General features: G+C 36.1%; 1 protein-coding gene across 1 annotated transcript; it reads right to left on the minus strand.

Moving 5' to 3' along the window:
• Window positions 1-14,736: 14,736 nt before the first annotated feature.
• LOC113280296 lies at window positions 14,737-16,834 on the minus strand. The gene is made up of 3 exons (XM_026528940.1): window positions 15,244-16,834; window positions 14,980-15,149; window positions 14,737-14,886 (listed from the first exon to the last, which is right to left on the minus strand). The coding sequence occupies exons 1-3, from the start codon at window positions 16,832-16,834 to the stop codon at window positions 14,737-14,739; spliced, it is 1,911 nt and encodes a 636-aa protein (XP_026384725.1).
• Window positions 16,835-20,507: the final 3,673 nt, after the last annotated feature.

Below are 20,507 nucleotides of genomic sequence, written 5' to 3' on the forward strand. Positions count from 1 at the left end.
TGCAAACATCCGTCAGTACATTCAAGAGGATACATCCGATTACCCATAAATTTCAATCCATGGCAGAAAAAAGAAAACAAAAAATTCATAATAGTCTGAAACCAGTACACTCATTTCAAAATTTCCTTATAATTAATTCAATATGAATATATATCATCCACTGGTGTATGCAAATATTAAGATGGTTGGCAAGATATGTAGCTAACGGTAATGCAAATGTGTGTCGTGACAGCTAAATAAAGAATGTGTCCACAAATATCACTATAGTCTATGATGTTAATCCAGAATCTACTTAACAATTATGCCATTGTCTTTATAATATGTTGCAGCAAGGGGAACATATTTAGTGGTTAACAAGCAACTGTAATCTTATGAACAATCATATGAATAGAGGTATAGAACTACGCACGATCATTTGTACTAATAAAGCAGAAAAACTACTTTGGGATTTGTGTGGTAGGATCATAATTCTATGGCTCTGGATGTGGGAGGTCGCTCTGCAAAACAAAATGCAATTAAGAAAGCTTATATTCTAGATAATACACTGCCAAAAATATTTATAAATATGCTCATAAATTTCCAAAAAATCTTAAAATTCTAGATAATACACTGCCAAAAATATTGATGGATATGCTCTTACATACCCGACCAGCAAATATAGCAATAAGGCATCTATTTTTCCTGTGATTCCTCGTTAGCCTTTTTCATCTCATTTACAGTTTTTTCCATCTGAAGACGTTCTTCTTTCATGTCGTTCTGCATATCAACCTGATCCTACTTGAGTTTATTAATTTCATCTCTTAACGCAGCATTTTCCTCGTTTTGGCCAACATTTGAAGAAGATGCCTCCTTAAGCTTGGTTCCTCTAATTGCTGAACCAACACCATGAATCCTACATGGTTTCTCATCTCCAATGATTTTAGAATACTTGTCTCCTTACAGCTGGTCATAAGAAGTGACCTCCAAGATTGAAACATCATTATCTGAACCATTCTCTTCTAATTCTTCTCTCTATGAGGCTTCCATTTGAGCCTGCAATTAATAATATGCAAATTGAAAGTAATAACAAGTTGCAAAAATGTTATTAATTATAACTGCTACAAATTAACGTATTAAAAATTCATACTCGATTTACTTCAGCTATAGGGTTGGGAGTTTTCCCGTCTTTTGCTGTATAGGTTTTTCGATACACATCCGCTCGATTTGCTTTCTTTTGTGTTGTGACTGTTGTCTCTTATATCTGTTCATGTATAATATGTCAATATCTACGCACATAAACATTAACTATCAATATTGATTGATATTAGTCGTCAACTCTATTGCGTGGTTCACGAATGACTTGGTACCACCATGGTGAGGGACAACCAAATGCTTTCTACTTTTTTTGCCATTCTCATTCTTTTTCTATGTTATTTGACGTTCATAAGTTAGGGGTCATAGTTTAACATATAAACTAATAAATGATAAATCTGTAAACATTCTCACCTTGAATTCAGGTGAACGCCAATATTTCAACATATTTGCCCACTGGGTGTCGATAACTTCTTCTGGACAACTAGCTCTGTTTTGTGCATCAGTCTTCTTTTCGTCGAAATGATTCAACCTCATGTTACGTTTGTTTGCCTTCCATTTTTCATGGATTTTCTCCTCCACCCAAAAGTTGTATCATCAGAATAATGAAAATAATTCTACAGTATTCATCGTAATCTAGGAATGCATTCAATCCTTCCTCATGCTCTGAAGAAGCAGGGTCCTTATCAACCCAGCTCTTATCCATGTTCTCTTAATCATGGAAAAGCTACAAAGACATGCTCAATTATTGCGATGATAATCTGAAAAAAGCACAGAATAACAATAACATCTAATGCTAAAAAATAAAAACCAAGTAAAACAGTGCCTTGTGACGAATTTTAAATTCAGAACCGAGAAACCAAATCTATCCCTGCATCGTCGAAAAAATTTGAATTAGTACCAATCACTAGATTTCTTTGTATAAATATATAAAGATTTAATTTGACAAGAAGGAAAAGATATAAGTTGTCAGCAAGCAACTTAGCCAAGGTGCATGCGCATTGATAAAATATGTCTATTTTGTCCATAAGAAACTCAAATAATTTCAAAATGTATCTTCCTCCTTATTTCTCAATATTGACCACTGACTTGGTCCTATCCCACCGAACAAAATAATTAAGCTTAAACATTAAGCTTCTAACGTTACCCAAATATGCGACATGGATACTAAAGCAGTAATAAGTTTATCAAGCCTCATATTTTGTAGCTCTAGTCCTATGGGTACATGGTTATAAAACAGTAACTAGCCAGAAATAAGATACACAAATTTGATGCTTTTTCAGTATACAAGCTTACACAACGACAAAGAGTTGATTCCGTAACATTCGTAATAGTTACTGATGATGAAGCTAAATGGTGAAACTTCCATACCATATGCATTGATCAAGGCAGAGTAAAATGCAATTAAAGATTGATTTGAAATTCTAAAACTGCCATGTAGTAATATTATATTCACTCTCTAACATCTGGCCTAGCAAATTAATAAAATGAACAATAAAAATCCATTAAACCAGTGCAACTAAGTGGTCGTATTTGGATTTGTAAAAAAGAATAAGAAAAAGGACACCGTTATATTCTTACTCAGTGACATGATACGAACTAATGAATTCGGCACTGACAACAAATGTGATCAAACAGGAAGGGAACCTAAACTTCTAATATGATTCTATCAATGAGTAAGCAATTTGGATCTTTACAGCCTTAACTCATTAATTGTTTCACCCTCCATTCTACCCAAAAAAAACAAACTGACGCACTGTGCAAAACCAAAATTTAGCTTGTCAAAAAGTTATAAACTACCATTGAAGCCGTCCTGCACTAATTTTCGAGCTCATACAAAAAACTACAATCGCAAAGTAGATTCTATTGTCATGTAGCATTTACCTTGAATGTACAGCATCAAAGCAACAGCAACAACCACAACCACTTAGAAGAAGACCTAAAATTTGCAGAGTGAAACTCAAAACCTTATATTGAGTATGTTAGAGCATTGCTCGGTCGAACTGGCATGCGTTGCATGTTTGTCAATGTTAGTGATCAAAACTATAAGTCTTGATTTCTAGTCTATTATAGCTAAGTCTCGGACTAGGATAGAAAGTGTAGTTGAGCTCAAGGATTTCATGGTGATTCATCATACAAGTAGAAGAACTACTCAAGGAACCGGTGGAACTTCTCGACAAAAAGGTATGTGAAGACTTGAACTTATCTATCACTCAAAAGTATATCTGCTCTATCTCCTACTCTTTGAGACAAGAAGTCGTATGCTATATATATAGACTTTGATTATACACATTTGGTATTTCGAGCCGAGTATACCTCGCCTATCTATATCTCGAAATATGAGTTGGTAAGCTTTTCGCTTTAACCAAGTTTATCTTTACCATCTGAAGAAAGTCATGATATGTTTCAATCATCTAGAAAATTGCTTTGACGAGAAATGGTGTAACAACTGTATAACGTCCTCTAAGAATGTTTTAATGATTGAAATGAGAGTTTAGATTACATAACTAATGGTAGACATAAGCATTGTTGTGGAAACACATTTATGTATAAGTCATATTCCTTGAACCAAAGCTTGCGAACTTTGTTGATCAAGAGAACCGGAAGAATGGCGTGAGCCAAGTCCGCGAACTCAGTCCGCGAACTGCCGAAGTTCTCAAACCCGAGAATTTTTGCTGGAGTTGACAAACTACTTGCGTGAAACTAAGTCCGCGAACCCAGTCCGCGAACCGGCAAAGTTCTCATACCCGAGAATTTCTGCAGGAGTTTGTAAACTCTGCCCGGTAACTTAAGTCCGCGAACCTAGTCTGGGAACTTGAGAAGGATATATATCTGAAAATGATTTCTGAACTTAAACTTAAAAAGACTAAGGAATGCAGTTTGCACACCGTGGCTATAAAAGTTCATGAACCGATTCGAGTGAATCAAATCATCTTTGCTTCAGTTGTGTCTTGTGTAGTACATGAGATTTCCTTGCAATTGAACAACTCTCTAACTAGTTCATTTGAAGTCATTTGAACTAGTTATGGTGAAGAAGAACGTGGTTGATATGAAGTGCTCATATGGCTGACCTTTTGGTTAACTATTGTTGAACCAAAAAGTGTATACATTTGGGTACGGTTAACGAACCTAGAAGCATGCATTGTCAAGTGTGTGTAACAAGCTAAGTTTTCGATCTAATGGTTGAGAAATATTAGCTTGAATCTAAATCAGGTTTTCATCTAACGGTGGATATTGATTGCTTTGTTACTAAGGTAACTTAATTGCAAACCCTGATTTGAAAGACTATATAAGGGGAACTCTAGGATATGTACAAAACTAATCCCCGCACCTCATGTGTGATACTAGTTTGCGTACTAGAGTCGGTTCTCCTTTAACCTTTGGTTTTCTTCTTCTAAAACCAGGTTAACGACTTAAATACTTCATTGGGATTGTGAAGCCAGACCAATACTACTTTTATCGTAGTTGTGTGATCTGATCTTGCATCTTCTATCATACGAGTACAATCAAATTGATTGGCTTGAGATTGATATCTCCGATAGGCAAGATATAAAAAGTAATCACAAACATCTTCGTCTCATTGTTTGTGATTCCGCAAGGATGTTCTTCGGGAATATAAGACCGTATTATCAATTGGTTCCTGTTCACCTTGATTATTATCAAAAGACGGAACAAAACCTTTTAGGGTTTATCTGTGGTAGACACATTGATCCTTTGACAGTCTTTTCTGTGTGAGACAGATTTGTTTATTGTCAATTTTTCGACTTTGGGTTGTAGCAACTCTTAGTTGTGGGTGAGATCAACTAAGGAAATCAAGTGCGCGGTATCATGCTGGGATTAGAGGCTAGGGAGTACAACTGTACCTTGGATCAGTGGGAGACTGATTGGGGTTCAACTACAGTCCAGTCCGAAGTTAGCTTGGAGTAGGCTAGTGTCTGTAGCGGATTAATACATTATGTGTTCAATCTGGACTAGGTCCCGGGGTTTTTCTGCATTTGCGGTTTCCTCGTTAACAAAATTTTGGTGTCTGTGTTATTTCTATTTCCGCATTATATTGTTTTATCTTTATAATTGAAATAACACAGGTTGTGCATTTAGTTCATCAATTCGTATATTGATTATTGATTTTTTTCGTGGTTGTAGTAATGAGGTTCAAACTCTCGGACTTGTGAAGGATAATTTTTTTAGAAAATAAATATATATACAAATATTGACAAATTGGTAGAGAGTTACTGGGACTAAGGACTTGGCCAATTCTCATGCATATGGTACATTTTATTTATCCTTAACAATTATCGCTAAAATGTACGGACTCTTATTTTGCCAATATAGATTCTCAGAATATTAATTATAAATCGTAAGCATGGGACATCAAACATTTAAGCAAGCATGCCGCATCAAATAAAATGATAACTAATTAAGCAAAATCATTTTTTCAATTTTAAATCAATGCAAAAGTCATAAAAAGAATAAATTAAATTTACCAGAATGACGAAAATCGCCTCCTCCGTTGTCCCAATGTTGGGTTTAGCTCATCATGGTGAAATACCTCTCAAAATATTTTATTAAGCTCAATTGGTATTTACAAGAAGAGAAAACAATGAAACAGGAAATCTGCAACATCTCATATGCGTTACAGAACGACTGTTTCAAGTCTCAACTGTTATGCTGAAAATAATCGTTACAAATCTGAAGATTAATGTTGCAAACGAGGATGAAGAAACTGTTACAATGAAAATAAACGTTGCAATCCAGTTGAAGAAACTGTTACGACGGATGAATAAACCGTCGCCGTTTCCCTGTTCTTCACGAGCAGCAGGAGCAGCAGCAACAGAGTTCTGAAAACTCTTGATTCACGCCTCCTGAGCTCTCCTCTCGACCCCAAACTCTCGACAACCATTCTAGTAGACCCAAAGATCATATTTATACTCAAAGACACGCTGAAATCCCTCGCCATAACTCCAAATAATTCGTCTTTACTCGGCAGTGAATAACATTATTTTTGAATATTTTCTTACCAGATTTAGAATTTCACACGTAAACTTTGATCCTGCGCGCTCTAGTAAGCCTTATACATGCCTCATAAGTCATCCAACTCCTCCAAAACACTTCCATGCACAACCAAAACACGCACAACACCGTGTACAGGTCGTGTTCACTCCGTGTAGCTCTGTTTTGAGCTCGAGAATTAAATCGATATTTCCAGACAATTCCGATCAAATTCGACACCCAAAATATCTTCCTTAGGCTAAATCACATCTTTCTGCCAAAATTCAGCCATTGAATCGACCTACCACTACTTCATTTCTTCGATCGAAAATTCTCCTGAACTGTGAACATTTTCCCGCCAATTTTCAGTTTTCAAATTGTTGAAGAAGGTGCCCCTTATCCTGGACTGGGGTGCGAATAGCAGATGCTTTGGGGGTGACCTGGGGGTGCCCCTTAGTAATTAGGTCACCCCTTATCCAAACTTGGGAGTCCGAATAACACGTGTCCTCCGGGTGCCAAAATCAACTTTTCGAGCCGAATTTTCTTAAAATATTTATTTCCAAAAAAATTCCTACAAATACATAAAATAACAAAATTAGTACAAAATCGAGTGCCAACAATATATAGTATTGAGAACAAATTGGCCACAAAAATGTGTCTATCAAATACCCCCAAACTTATTATTTGCTAGTCCTCGAGCAAAATTTATTCTTGAAAAGTGACCGAGTTAATCTCGGGTGGGTTTATCAGAGGTGTACCCACAAAAACCAATACTCCAGACCCTAGATATCTACGAAAAATCTTGGAAAGCACTAAAGAACCTCCTTGGTTTGCATACTTATTAATTACAGGAGGAAGTACCCTGACGCGAAATTCCAATTGCTGTATACGAGTTTGCACTCAAGCATACTAAAATTCATATAAGTGACAGAGCTCTACTAAGATAGTTTCACGATGGACATCATACTCGGAGTCATACTAATCACATGAAAAGATTAAGAAGATGGAAAAAGAAAAATGTAGATGGTTGAAAAGTGAACGGTGTTTCCCATATCTGTCTGAAGGCCTCTGCCAAGGTGAACCTATCCTAAATGACTGAGTTACCGGTCTGACTAATATCAACACACTGGCATATACAAGGGAACCAGTGGTCAATAGTCCTAACTCTAGGTCAACACAACTGGCATATACAAGGGTACCAGTGGTCGACTTTATTGAATTTTATTCCGTTTGGTCTAATGGTCTGGTCTCAATTTTTTATTTTTTTATTTTTTATAACATTTTTTTTTTCTCTTTTTTTTTCATAACTTTTTTTTTTCATAACTTTTTTTTTATTTTATTTTTTTTTTATTTTATGGGTATCTCAATCACTCTATTTCACCCTAGCAATGGTAACAACTTGAATCGTGCGCCCCACCAAATCACTTGAATCAAAAGAAAACTAAAAATAGAAAGTGAAAAGGACTCGACGAGATATGGCGAAACTATCATGTTATTTCTAACACCTGAGCTCTGTGCTTTTATGAATAGACTCTATAGATGTTTCCATCTAGTCAGATTGGTTCCTCAGCTCCTAAAACAAAAATGTTTCCAACCACTTAGATTGGTTAGTGCTATCCTTAATAGGCGTAAATTTCTAGGCTCTGGAGTTTATTTATTGCAACTAAAAAGTTTCTCCCATACCCCCAAACTTAAATCTAACATTGTCCTCAATGTTCTAAAGATGAAACTAAAAGCATGAACAAGGAGAAACTGTTACCACTTGAAGCAAAAGAGATAAGGAAGGATATTACCGTGTCGCAAGAATATTGGGTTACCTCCCAAGAAGTGCTAAGTTTAAAGTCTTCAGCCAGACTTAGGAAAGGATTAGTCAACTCGAACCATAAAGTAACAGTCGAAATAACTGTGGGCCTTCAAAACCAAAAAAGAGCTGACCAAAGGAAACTACAATAACCCAAGAAAGTGATCAAGAATAACATGCCCTTATCTAGTTTCCTGATTAAGATATTTATATCTAATTGTGGTTCAGGTTCAGGTTCTATGAAAGGGTCTAAATAAAATATTTTCCTCGGATGCATATCCTCATAGGTTGGATCCAAATTATTAGGTCCTAGAGTTTGGAAAAACTCGAATAAGAACTTAGAATCACAAAATAATAATAACCTAAATAACTGAGGATCCTCTAAGTCAATCAGGTTTGACTTACATAATTGACCACAGTGAGAGTAGTGGTCATTCTTAAGCAAATGTGTCGATTCTAATTTCCTAAAGCATTTAGGTCTAGTCTCACAACTTAATATTCGACACAATTGGAATATAAACGTTCCCACAGTTGGAAGAAAACTATTTGGTGGGAAAACAAAGTCAATCTGGGGATCATAGCCTGGGCAAACCACATCAACCAGAGGATGGGTTTCTAACGACTGAACTCCTTCATGGACATCATTAGGCTCGGGAAAACGAGTATGAAGGTAATCTTGTAAAATGGTCGAGGCACAGATATCAAGTCCTAAGTGTAGGGACTTTCTGAGAGTTAAAGGTAAGGCACTAGGGAAGTGATAATCACCCTCAAACTTAGAGTTTTCAGTGTCTCTAGATTAATCTCTAATTATTTCTTGAATTTCTGTATCTTCAGAGTCCTTAAAATATTCAAGATATTCTTCTAAGTTATTATCAGGTAGTGCATCTTTACTCATCTCTACGGGTCTATCTTCTTCTTCCAAGACTATTGTTTCTAAGTCGCTAGACTCTAAAACAGTATTTTCGAAATGAACCCGTTCCTCTAAACCACTATCGGCTTCGTAAACAGGAAATACTACATCGTCTAAAACGGTGGTATCCCTAATCAAATCCTCGTCCTTTTGAATAGGTGAATAATCATAAAAATTATTTGGATTTTAACTAGAAATAATATAATCATTATACAGCTCAATTGGATTACTAGACTCCTGATCACTATGCCTACATATTTCAGATTCTTCATTACTGCTATCCTCGTCATCATAGTACGAAAATGATTGAACCTTATCTAAATAAGTAGTGTCTTTTATTCTAACCTCGTCCTCTAAATTAGGCAAATATTCACTATTGATATCAAGGGTAAAATTAGAAACACTATTTTGGAAATTTAGATTATTTCGAGCAAGTCTTTCGTTCGTCTCAGCCATCAACTTGAGGGATTCCTCTATAGAAAGTTCTCTTTCGTCAAAAACTAAGTTATTCATTTCTGCTAACTTACGTGTTGACTCAGCTAATTTACGTGTTGACTCTAGTAAAGAGGAATTATCAGAAGGATAATAAAAAGGACTACTTTTCAATAGTTTGATTGTACCCTCTAGAGACGAAGAACTAGTACTATAATCTTCTTGCTCGTAAGACTGATGCATGTGTGGATAGTAATTGGGCTCACCAGGGTATGACCCATATCCTTCCAAAGGATGGCGTTCCCAACCACTATTCCCAACATGGTCATAAAAATGATGATGTCCATATTCAAATTCAGGTCGATACTCATTGTATTGGCTTCTATCATACCAGTTCGACATTCTTAATTGCAAGGGAATTCTACACAACCACAAACAAGGCCGACTCGACTCTACCAAAACAAACCTAAAGATTTCTAGCAAACAAAAAGCATGATGGCTCCACTTAGATTGTTTCTAGACCAGCTTCTATCTTTCGAAAGGGAATTCGTTGCAATTTGAGCAAACCCCTCTGGAATCAATCCGAGTCAAAGTAAGTTGAATTGAGGCGAGGGAAGCTCAGTGGAGCTTTGATACCCAAGGCCTCACCGCTATCACAAGGCGGCGCAGTCACGCATTCAACTCACAGAAACCATCATGAACTTTGGAGTGTGCTTAAAGAGCAACCAATATTTTTCGAACGAGTTTCCTATTAAGCTCGTTACCCTATCGGTCTCGTTCTATTCCAAATTTTAAGCTTGGGTTCGTGTTAGGTTTCGTTTTCCTAAGGAGGGCAAGAAGGGAGAGGTGATGAAATCCAAACCCTTATCTTGTTTAGGCCAGGCCTTGCCCTTTACTAGTAAAATAAAGACAGTTCGGTTCGTCCTCAAACAATTATCACCTTAAGGCAGACAGTAACCCGCTTGCAGGAGATTCGCGGGTGTTTCGATTGGACTTACCTCCTGTACCAGACGGGCGATGAACGGTTGTCGTCGACTCGGGCCACGACTCCTATGCCGTGTGCGAACCCGAGGGTCCGAGACGATATTGTAATCGTCGTCCTTCACTGCACACAGTTTATATAATAAATTTTTTTTTTTTAATAATAATACCCTTCCGTAGGGTTAAAAAAAATAAAGTCCAATTGTTTAAAGTCCAAAGTCCAAAATAAATAAAAAAAAAAATTACAGTTTTCCTCGCACACTCAAAAAAAATTAAAAATTAAAAATTAAATCCTAAAATTGTCCTTTTTTTTCTTCTCTTTTCGCTTTAAGCTTTTTCCTCTCCAAGTCCTTAGTTTTCACTTTGAACCTGCAAAATAAATACAAAAAGAAACGTAAAAAGGAACAAACAATTCTAAAAAAATAATAAACCTAAAAAAAAAAAATTCTACCTAAGCACAAATCCGCGTCGGCGGCGCCAAAATGATTATTGATTTTTTCGTGGTTGTAGTAATGAGGTTCAAACTCTCGGACTTGTGAAGGATAATTTTTTTAGAAAATAAATATATATACAAATATTGACAAATTGGTAGAGAGTTACTGGGACTAAGGACTTGGCCAATTCTCATGCATATGGTACATTTTATTTATCCTTAACAATTATCGCTAAAATGTACGGACTCTTATTTTGCCAATATAGATTCTCAGAATATTAGTTATAAATCGTAAGCATGGGACATCAAACATTTAAGCAAGCATGCCGCATCAAATAAAATGATAACTAATTAAGCAAAATCATTTTTTCAATTTTAAATCAATGCAAAAGTCATAAAAAGAATAAATTAAATTTACCAGAATGACGAAAATCGCCTCCTCCGTTGTCCCAATGTTGGGTTTAGCTCATCATGGTGAAATACCTCTCAAAATATTTTATTAAGCTCAATTGGTATTTACAAGAAGAGAAAACAATGAAACAGGAAATCTGCAACATCTCATATGCGTTACAGAACGACTGTTTCAAGTCTCAACTGTTATGCTGAAAATAATCGTTACAAATCTGAAGATAAATGTTGCAAACGAGGATGAAGAAACTGGTACAATGGAAATAAACGTTGCAATCCAGTTGAAGAAACTGTTACGACGGATGAATAAACCGTCGCCGTTTCCCTGTTCTTCACGAGCAGCAGGAGCAGCAGCAACAGAGTTCTGAAAACTCTTGATTCGCGCCTCCTGAGCTCTCCTCTGGACCCCAAACTCTCGACAACCATTCTAGTAGACCCAAAGATCATATTTATACTCAAAGACACGCTGAAATCCCTCGCCATAACTCCAAATAATTCGTCTTTACTCGGCAGTGAATAACATTATTTTTGAATATTTTCTTACCAGATTTAGAATTTCACACGTAAACTTTGATCCTGCGCGCTCTAGTAAGCCTTATACATGCCTTATAAGTCATCCAACTCCTCCAAAACACTTCCATGCACAACCAAAACACGCGCACAACACCATGTACAGGTCGTGTTCACTCCGTGTAGCTCTGTTTTGAGCTCGAGAATTAAATCGATATTTCCAGACAATTCCGATCAAATTCGACACCAAAACTATCTTCCTTAGGCTAAATCACATCTTTCTGCCAAAATTCAGCCATTGAATCGACCTACCACTACTTCATTCCTTCGATCGAAAATTCTCCTGAACTGTGAACATTTTCCCGCCAATTTTCAGTTTTCAAATTGTTGAAGAAGGTGCCCCTTATCCTGGACTGGGGTGCGAATAGCAGATGCTTTGGGGGTGACCTGGGGGTGCCCCTTAGTAATTAGGTCACCCCTTATCCAAACTTGGGAGTCCGAATAACATGTGTCCTCCGGGTGCCAAAATCAACTTTTCGAGCCGAATTTTCTTAAAATATTTATTTCCAAAAAAATACCTACAAATACATAAAATAACAAAATTAGTACAAAATCGAGTGCCAACAATATATAATATTGAGAACAAATTGGACACAAAAATGTGTCTATCATATATCCTACCTTTGGTTGTTGATTAAATTGATTGATCCTTGGATATTGGTTTCTGGTACCATCCAATTTATTCCTTGTGTTTGATTAAAGACTTGATGATTTCTATTATCTCGAGTAAATCAAAACAAGAGAGAGATATTAACTCCTTGAGATACTTTTACCTAGATTGAGTCTGACTATCTAGTTGATTCTCTAGAAAATATTTCGGAGTTAGTTCATACAGATTGCTAAGCAAAATATTGGGTGGTGTTGTTAGACCCCCGCTTTTTCAGAATAATTTTTTGAACAAACGCACAAATCAAAATCAATACTAATGAGATCATGAAAGAGAACTTACCAAGTATGAACCAACTTGAGCGTCCTAATAATCTACGAGTGCCCTCTTCTACTTGGCCAAACTTCACTGCAGAGAGACAGAGCTTTACCACTTGTAGAGACAGACAACATAAAGTTTCATTTCCTGCTAGGAAAGATGAGATGAATATGTCAAATTTGAAAAAATAATGACTTATCACATAAACAAGGAAACATGTCAATAATACAGAAGGTTAATTTGACATTATCTTGAGAAACTTGTGGTAAACAACACAACATGTCACAGTTACAGGCTTATAATTTCAGGCTTAACATTGTGCATAGTGTCACTGTTATATATGCAATCATCTCACTTACATATAGTGGAAAAATGTAGTATACCATGTGATCACATCGTAGTATGTTGAAACTTGCACCGGCATATCAAAACTTAACGTTACAACCAAAAAGAAATAGAAGTGAAGAAAATTAATTGTGTACTATAAGAATAAAGCTTTGTGATATTTCACACGCTTGAGAACCAAACAACAATGGATATACTTAGTGACCAAGTCTGAGATTCTTTCACCAAATATATGTTCTAAATGAAAACTATCATGTGACTCATAAACTCAAACTAACATGCTCTCCTACCCTTTAATATGGTGAACAATAACAAGGCAACAATGACTTATCACATCAACAAGGAAATAGTGACATTAACTGGAATTTTAAAACAAAATTCTTTAAGTATCAACTCCTCCTTCCCATAGCTCGTTAAGTTCTTCAATCAAAGATATCAAGTACACATCAATATGGTTCACTGGACTACTTGGATCATAAGTACCATTTTCCCCTTTTTCATGCCATCTCATGTCCTCTACAGTTTTAGAAGACATAAACAAACGATGAAGCCTAGGCTTTAACTAGAAGTGGCGGAGTATCTTAGAAGGAGTATTAGGTCTCACTATCATCTACCTTGAATCTTCGGAAATAGTGCACTTGTCCCTGGTTTTTCCTTTCTTTTTAGAGTGAGAAAACCAAACAGAAAAGAAATTTCTATAAACTCCTGGTACTACCCTCAAACAATTGGTTTCATAAGACTGAAGACTTAATTCACATCCAGATGCACATCTCTTACTGAAAAACAACATTCTCAAGGAATAACCAAAAATAGTATTTTACTAACCTAGAAAGACATGCATACTGGGTTTTGCAATTACACTTCAAATAGAAATATAAAGTGCTAAACAAAAACCTAGTATATCTGATGTTACAAATCAAGAACATTAGATGGAATTTCAAAACAAAAATCGAACTTTTATCTAAAAGAAACTCAAAATGTATGACAATTGCAGCAGGAAATCAAGGAACAAGAAATTAAATTTCTTACCAGCTTGTGCAGATAAAATCGATGATGTCCTGCAGAGAATAATGAAATTGACGGATTTCCTTTTTCCAAATCTGACCCAATATCATAAAACAATTCAAATTAAAGAAGATAAATTGTAAATCAGTGTAAAAGAATTCAAATCGATATGCAATTAGGTCGATTCCTTCATAAAAAATTATTACCTAAAAAACCCTAGCTTCAGAAAATCAAAATAAGAAGATCTAATTTTACAAATCCCAACATACCTGAAGTATAATCTTCTCTGTGTATACAGTTTCAAAGTATCGAATAGTTGAGGGAGGTGGGAGGAACTGGAGGAACTAGGGAGTTATCTCATCAAGTGGGGATTGTTGTCTTCTGCTAGGTTTACTAGCCACGACCCTAGTTAGCAATTCGCAATACGGGATACGTTCGGAACGGGATACGTACGCGTATTATACGGATTTGTAAAAATCAAATTCGGTCAAGAATCCGGTCAACGGTTCGTGATACGGGAGTAATACGTAACGGCATACGTACGTATATAATTCGATTTACAAATATGAGTTCGTCACCGAAAATTCGGCACACGTATAATAACAGATATTCAGAATTTATATATAATCCTGCAAATACATAGTTCGAACTTCGAAATACAAAATATTTATACATATATATAATATATATCTTAGATTCTGGCAGACATAGATACATTACAGTCTATTTATACCCTATCCCAGTGCATATATAACAAGTTAAGTTACTGGAGTAATGTTTTAACTCCACAAAAAATCAAAATATAGACACAGATTAAGCAATTAGATGTGTCAGTTAGAGCCTAATTTGTTCCAAGTATTAAATACCTACTGATGACGATAATTCATTCTCGAAGATGTCCCAATGCCGCTACACATTCTATCCATCCAAGCAACATTCAGGTCACTTTGAGCATCGGCTACAAAACCTTCATCAATAGCTTCATCCAGATTGCCATCAACAAGTTCAGTGTCCCACTATGCGAGATTTTCAAGATTAATTGGGTCTCTATCTTTTAACTCAAAGTTCACGGAATTTTTCAGCATTAACGAGTTCATCCTTATGTACACCAGATCTTCCAACATCTGTGGAGCCAATCTGTTTCTCTTTTTTGTTTGTGCGGCATCGAAAGCACTCCAGTTACGTTCACATGCTGAAGCACTACACGGCTGACTTAACAAACGAATGGCAACCTTTCTTAGTATAGGAACAGAGCCTCCATTTGCTTCCCACCACACCCCTATAATAAGGCCATAAACTTAGATAAACAATACACCCTATATACGACTAATTATCCAAAAACAAAAAAGAAAATTCATTAAAAAAAAACTTACTTGGATGACAATTACTGATTTGATCTATTGAGATGCTTGTAAAGATCTTTGGATGTTTTCCATTATAGAGTAAAAGCTCTTGCGAAAACTTGGTTCTTTCAGTGGTATCAATCAGTTTGTCATAAATATATGACAAGGCAGCTTGCACAGCTTCATTAGTATATGAAATCTTTCCATCAAACATGAAAGGAGGGTTCAAATACATGGCAGCAGCATGAACCTCATGAAGCAGGTTAGATTTCGCTCTGAATTCAAACAATTCCCATATATGCATATACTTAACAGGATCCTCTTCACATCGTTTTTTAATTGCCTTTCGTGCTCTATCTGTTGCTTCATAAATGTAGCCTGAAGTTGACCCATCACCGTCGACTAACCGTAATACCTTTACCAATGGCTCCATTGCTGAAATTAGCTCTTTCCCATCCTCCCAAAATGGTGTTCCTTGTATAAGCTCTTTGACTATGTCAGCAACAGCTCCTTTGCTGTACAACATGTTTCTATATTCAACCGATGCGACCAAGTTTCTCAAACCATCTTCAACATCTAAAATAGATTGAAGCATAAGAAAGTGAGACGCAAACCTGGTTTTAGAATACTTTCTCAAATCTTTCTTGGTATGCTCTCTCATTAAGTCCAAAAGAATGATATGCCTATAGAAATGGTCATATATCTTTCTTGCTTTGAGAAAAATATCTTTAACCCAATCAACAGAATCATATATATCCTCAAACAGCAATTGAACTCCATGAGCAGCACACTTTGATTTGATTATGTGGGGATACTCTTCCATGATCAGGTTACAAGCAAGTCCATAGTTTGAAGCATTGTCGGTCACAATTTGCACTACATTTTCAGCACCAATCTCTTCAATAACTGGTAAAAGTACCTCCCTTATAAATAAACCTGTGTTCGACTCTCCGGATCTTTCAACTGATTTTAAGAATACTGCCCCTTTTGGTGAGTAAGCAATCACATTTATAAACGACCGTTTTTTCATATTTGTCCATATGTCTGACATGATGGTGCATCCAGTTAAACTCCAAGATTCTTTGACTTCATTTACATAACGTTCCACATCTGCTTTAGTATTGACAACCAACTTAGTTCGAAGAGTAGAATAACTAGGTAATGAATATCCAATACCATATTCTGAAACAGCCTTAATCATCTCAATAAACCCTGTTGTCTGTATAACATTAAAAGCAATGTTATTCAAAAAGAAACAAAGAGCTACTTTCATGTCCACCGCATCTTTATCCTTTTTGCTGAGCATTGCAGGTATTGAAGTTTGTTGCAATCTTGGTTCTTCACAGACACTAACACTGCTCTCCCCAACACTCCCACTAGATGATTTAGCTCTTTTAGTCCCACTAACATTAACACCGGCCTCCCCAACTGCAATAACAGCAGATGCTTGTACTTCCTCAGGTACTTGTGCACAAACAGCAATGTCACGGCCTTTAATACCTGATAAATGAGACTTCACTCTTGCTACTCCTCCAGGAAAATCTCTTTTGCAGTACTTACATTTGAAACGGTTATTCAATTTCTCGGCATATTCCCAAAATTTATCTTTTATCTTCGTCATCTCCTACCAAATACACACTGAAACTAGTTTTAAGTATCAACAAACTAGAGAAAGAGAATTTCTTGAACGAATAACGATATTGATTTATAAACATACGAATCCAAATTAAGCTCATATATTATTCATAAATCTATAACATAATTCATTATTCATAATATTATTAATCAACTAAAATTGCAGATACAAAATATCTAACCTAAGGATATAACCAATCATGGATTCAATACAATCCAATATAAATTAAACATAAATAGATATACTGTTGATTCAATTGAATCAATTGAATCATATTGAAAACCAAAAAATCAGAATCAATTGAATCATATTGAAAACCAAAAAATCAGAATCAATTGAATCAATTGAATCATATTGAAAACATAAAAAATCATGCCATACCTTGTCGCCAGCCTTAAAAGCAGATATTGAAGGATTTGAAGATAGGAAATCAGAGAACCAATTTTGGTGCGATCTGTTCAGTGATTGTGAGAGACTGAGAAGTAGAAGAAGGAAGGTAACGAAGGTTAGAAGAAAATCATTCTCTCTCCAAAGTTTCTATTTCGATTTTATATAGTCTCTCCAAAGTCCAAACCTAACCCTATTTTTCCCGTCCGAACGAATAAAAGTTGATTCGGGACGTAAAAATCGCGAATAATTCGGGATCTTCATATAACACGCGTACCTGGGTCGGTCTTTCAATGGGTCGCCCGTACGATTCGTTCCCGATTGATACGGCATAATTCGCGAATTATTCGCGAATTATTCGCCGAATTGCTAACTAGGGCCACGACTTGGAGTTTTAGGAGCATTTCACGGCAGATAATAGTTACGGCTCTATTTGTTGTGCCGAAGCAAGAGGCCCGCTACACCCATGGCCCACTCTGTCGTGAGTATAATACACTGGGCAGGCTTATAACAGGTAAAGTTGGACGTGTGGCACGTTGATATCATGCTGTGGCAAATGAGTGACCTATTTGCCACGGTTATCTTTTTAGCATGGCAAAATATAACAAATAGCCACGGGTATTGAAATCCGTGGCAATTGGGCCGTGACAAAAAATCATTTATTTTGTAAAGGTACAAAGCTTTTTGGTAACGACTTCAATAATATTTTAGAAATATTTGTTGAGTTTTTATAATACCCCGATATTCGGCAGTGGTTGATCAAATGAAATATAAGTAATGTTTCGTCCTTTCCTAACACCGAGGCCTTTTCAGCATATTTGGCTCAGAGTTGGCAGATATAAAATCTTAAGCACTCAACTCCTTTTTACCGTCTTCCAAAAAGTAAAGGAAAAAAACTTTTTGGTAACTACTCCAATAATATTTTAAAAATATTTGTTGAATTTCTGTAATACCCAGATATTCGGAAGTGGTTGGTCGAACTGAATATAAGTAATGTTTCGTCCTTTCCTAACATCGAGGCCTTTTCAGCACAATTGGCTCAGAGTTGGCAGAAAACTCTACAGTTAAGCGTGCTCGGGAGGAAAAAATCCAGGGATGGCTGACCTCCCGGGAAGTTGTTGTTGGATGACCACAGTGATCACCGTTGAAAACCCCACATTGTCGGATATTCGCAGTAGTTATGTGGGGATAGTATCGGTGGATACGGGTCATTATAAATGGTATCAGAGTCGACGACGGTTCACCTACTGAGGGTGGGAAGGTAATATGGACGTGGTTGGTCCAGGTGCTTCTCATGAGGGGCAGGGAACGTCGGATATCTGGGCTTGTATATATATTACGGAGCAGAGGACGACTCAAATTTAAGGTGGTGGTATTGTAATACCCCGATATTCGGCAGTGGTTGGTCGAATGTAATATAAGTAATATTTTGTCATTTCCTAATATTGAGGCCTTTTCAGCACAGTTGGCTCAGAGTTGGCAGAAAACTCTGCAGTTAAGCGTGCTCGGGCGGGAGCAATCCAGAGATAGGTGACCTCCCGGGAAGTCACTCTTGGATGACCGCATATATGCTCGTTGAAAATCCAGTGACCTCCCGGGAAGTCGTTTTTGGATGACCGCAGCGATGCCTGTTGAAAACCCTGTACTGCTGGATATCCACAGTGGCTAAGTGGGGACAGTATCGACGGAGGGACGGGTCATTATATTTTTGGAAAATGATCTTCCGTATGAACTAGTAAATTCCTTTGTCGATTAAGATCAATCCAAATCCGAAATAATCAGATCTATATTCACAATATCAGAATTGAATTCTGAAGAATACCACCAAATGATAGTTATCGATTTGAACGACTATTATAGATAAATCGAATCTAATTGACGTGTGCAAAAATATCATGAGATGCGAAAACCAACCAGAAAAATCTTCATGTCTTCAAATCTTCTATTTCTTTCTGTTATGCCAGCACAACACAAACTTGAATCCACTTATGATCGATCAAACACAGAACGAAGTTTATTAACAATGGATGATTACAAATTGTCTTTAGATCTTAAAACAGTTTTAAAGATCTCGTCAATACTTTAATCTAGTTTGAGTGACCTTATGTCAGAAGAGAAGTCTCTCAAGAATAACCAAACTAGGTGCAATCAAATATTTAACAACTGTTAGTTAATCAAATCAATAATCGAAAAACTAAAATAACAGTGAAATTATCTAGTTTCCCACCAACGGTACTCGTAGAGCTTCTTGATCACATAAAATTCTTTAAACGAGTAGTCGTGAGAGATTTCGCCAAATTAAGGTACTTTCCTCTCCAGATAGACAGCTCCATTAGAAACAACACGAATGAAGTTTGACTGGCTCTTAGGATAGTTTGCAAGAATTACAAACTTAAATTTATAGACCAAGGTTTTTTTGACAACAATAAAAATCCAAAACCAAAAGATTCTCAACATATGCAATATATACCATTTAGTTTTCCTATTTCCAACTAATATCCAACCTGTTATTCCGAAATCTCTCTTTATAAAATATCTAAATTAGTTTACCACTTAACTAATATAGTTTTTCAAGAGATATGTCTTGATTGCTGGAAAGAAAAAAAATTAGAAAATATTATTTAAAAGACTCTCAATATTTCAGTTTGGGATCACCTTGAGTATCAAGGAATATCTTTGAACTTTATATGATAAGAATTATGCACATATTCAAATTATGTCGACATCTAGAACTTTCCTATTTAGTGAACCATAATTCCAAACTCGCACAACACCGTAAAGTAATATGTGAATTTTGAAATTTGGTTTTGTTCTTGGGGCCCAGTTCTACCATGACTCCCAACGTATGTAGGGATAGGTTCTACCAAGTTTTTCCAATATAGTTAGGGATCGGTTCTACCATGCCTCCCAATAATAGATAGGATCGATTCTACTATAACTCCCAATAATAGGTAGGATGATCAGTTCTTCCAAGACTCTCAATATAGGTAAGGATCGTTTCTACCAAAACTCTCAATAAAAGCTAGAATCGATTCTACCATATATCCATAAGTAGGTAGGGATCAGTTCTACCTTGACTCTCAACTTAAGTTAAGATTGGTTCTACCTGAATTCCTACCTTAAGTTCGAATTGGTCATCCAATAGATCTTCATAGAAAATCGTACCAAAACACCTACTGATTTATTTTCGATTAAAAAGAAAGTTTGTATATGTACTTCCTTTAAACATATGTAATGAAAACATAGTTTCTTAGGATGAAATCACTCTTAC

Source organism: Papaver somniferum, chromosome 5 (assembly GCF_003573695.1).
Source record: "Papaver somniferum cultivar HN1 chromosome 5, ASM357369v1, whole genome shotgun sequence".
NCBI lineage: Eukaryota > Viridiplantae > Streptophyta > Magnoliopsida > Ranunculales > Papaveraceae > Papaver > Papaver somniferum.

Coding starts and splice junctions, on each gene's coding strand:
- LOC113280296 (XM_026528940.1), bottom strand. CDS start 16,834: ATGACGAAGATAAAAGATAAATTTTGGGAATATGCCGAGAAATTGAAT. Junction 15,150..15,243: donor AATCAGTAATTGTCATCCAA/GTAAGTTTTTTT, acceptor GCCTTATTATAG/GGGTGTGGTGGGAAGCAAAT. Junction 14,887..14,979: donor CACAGATGTTGGAAGATCTG/GTGTACATAAGG, acceptor AATCTCGCATAG/TGGGACACTGAACTTGTTGA.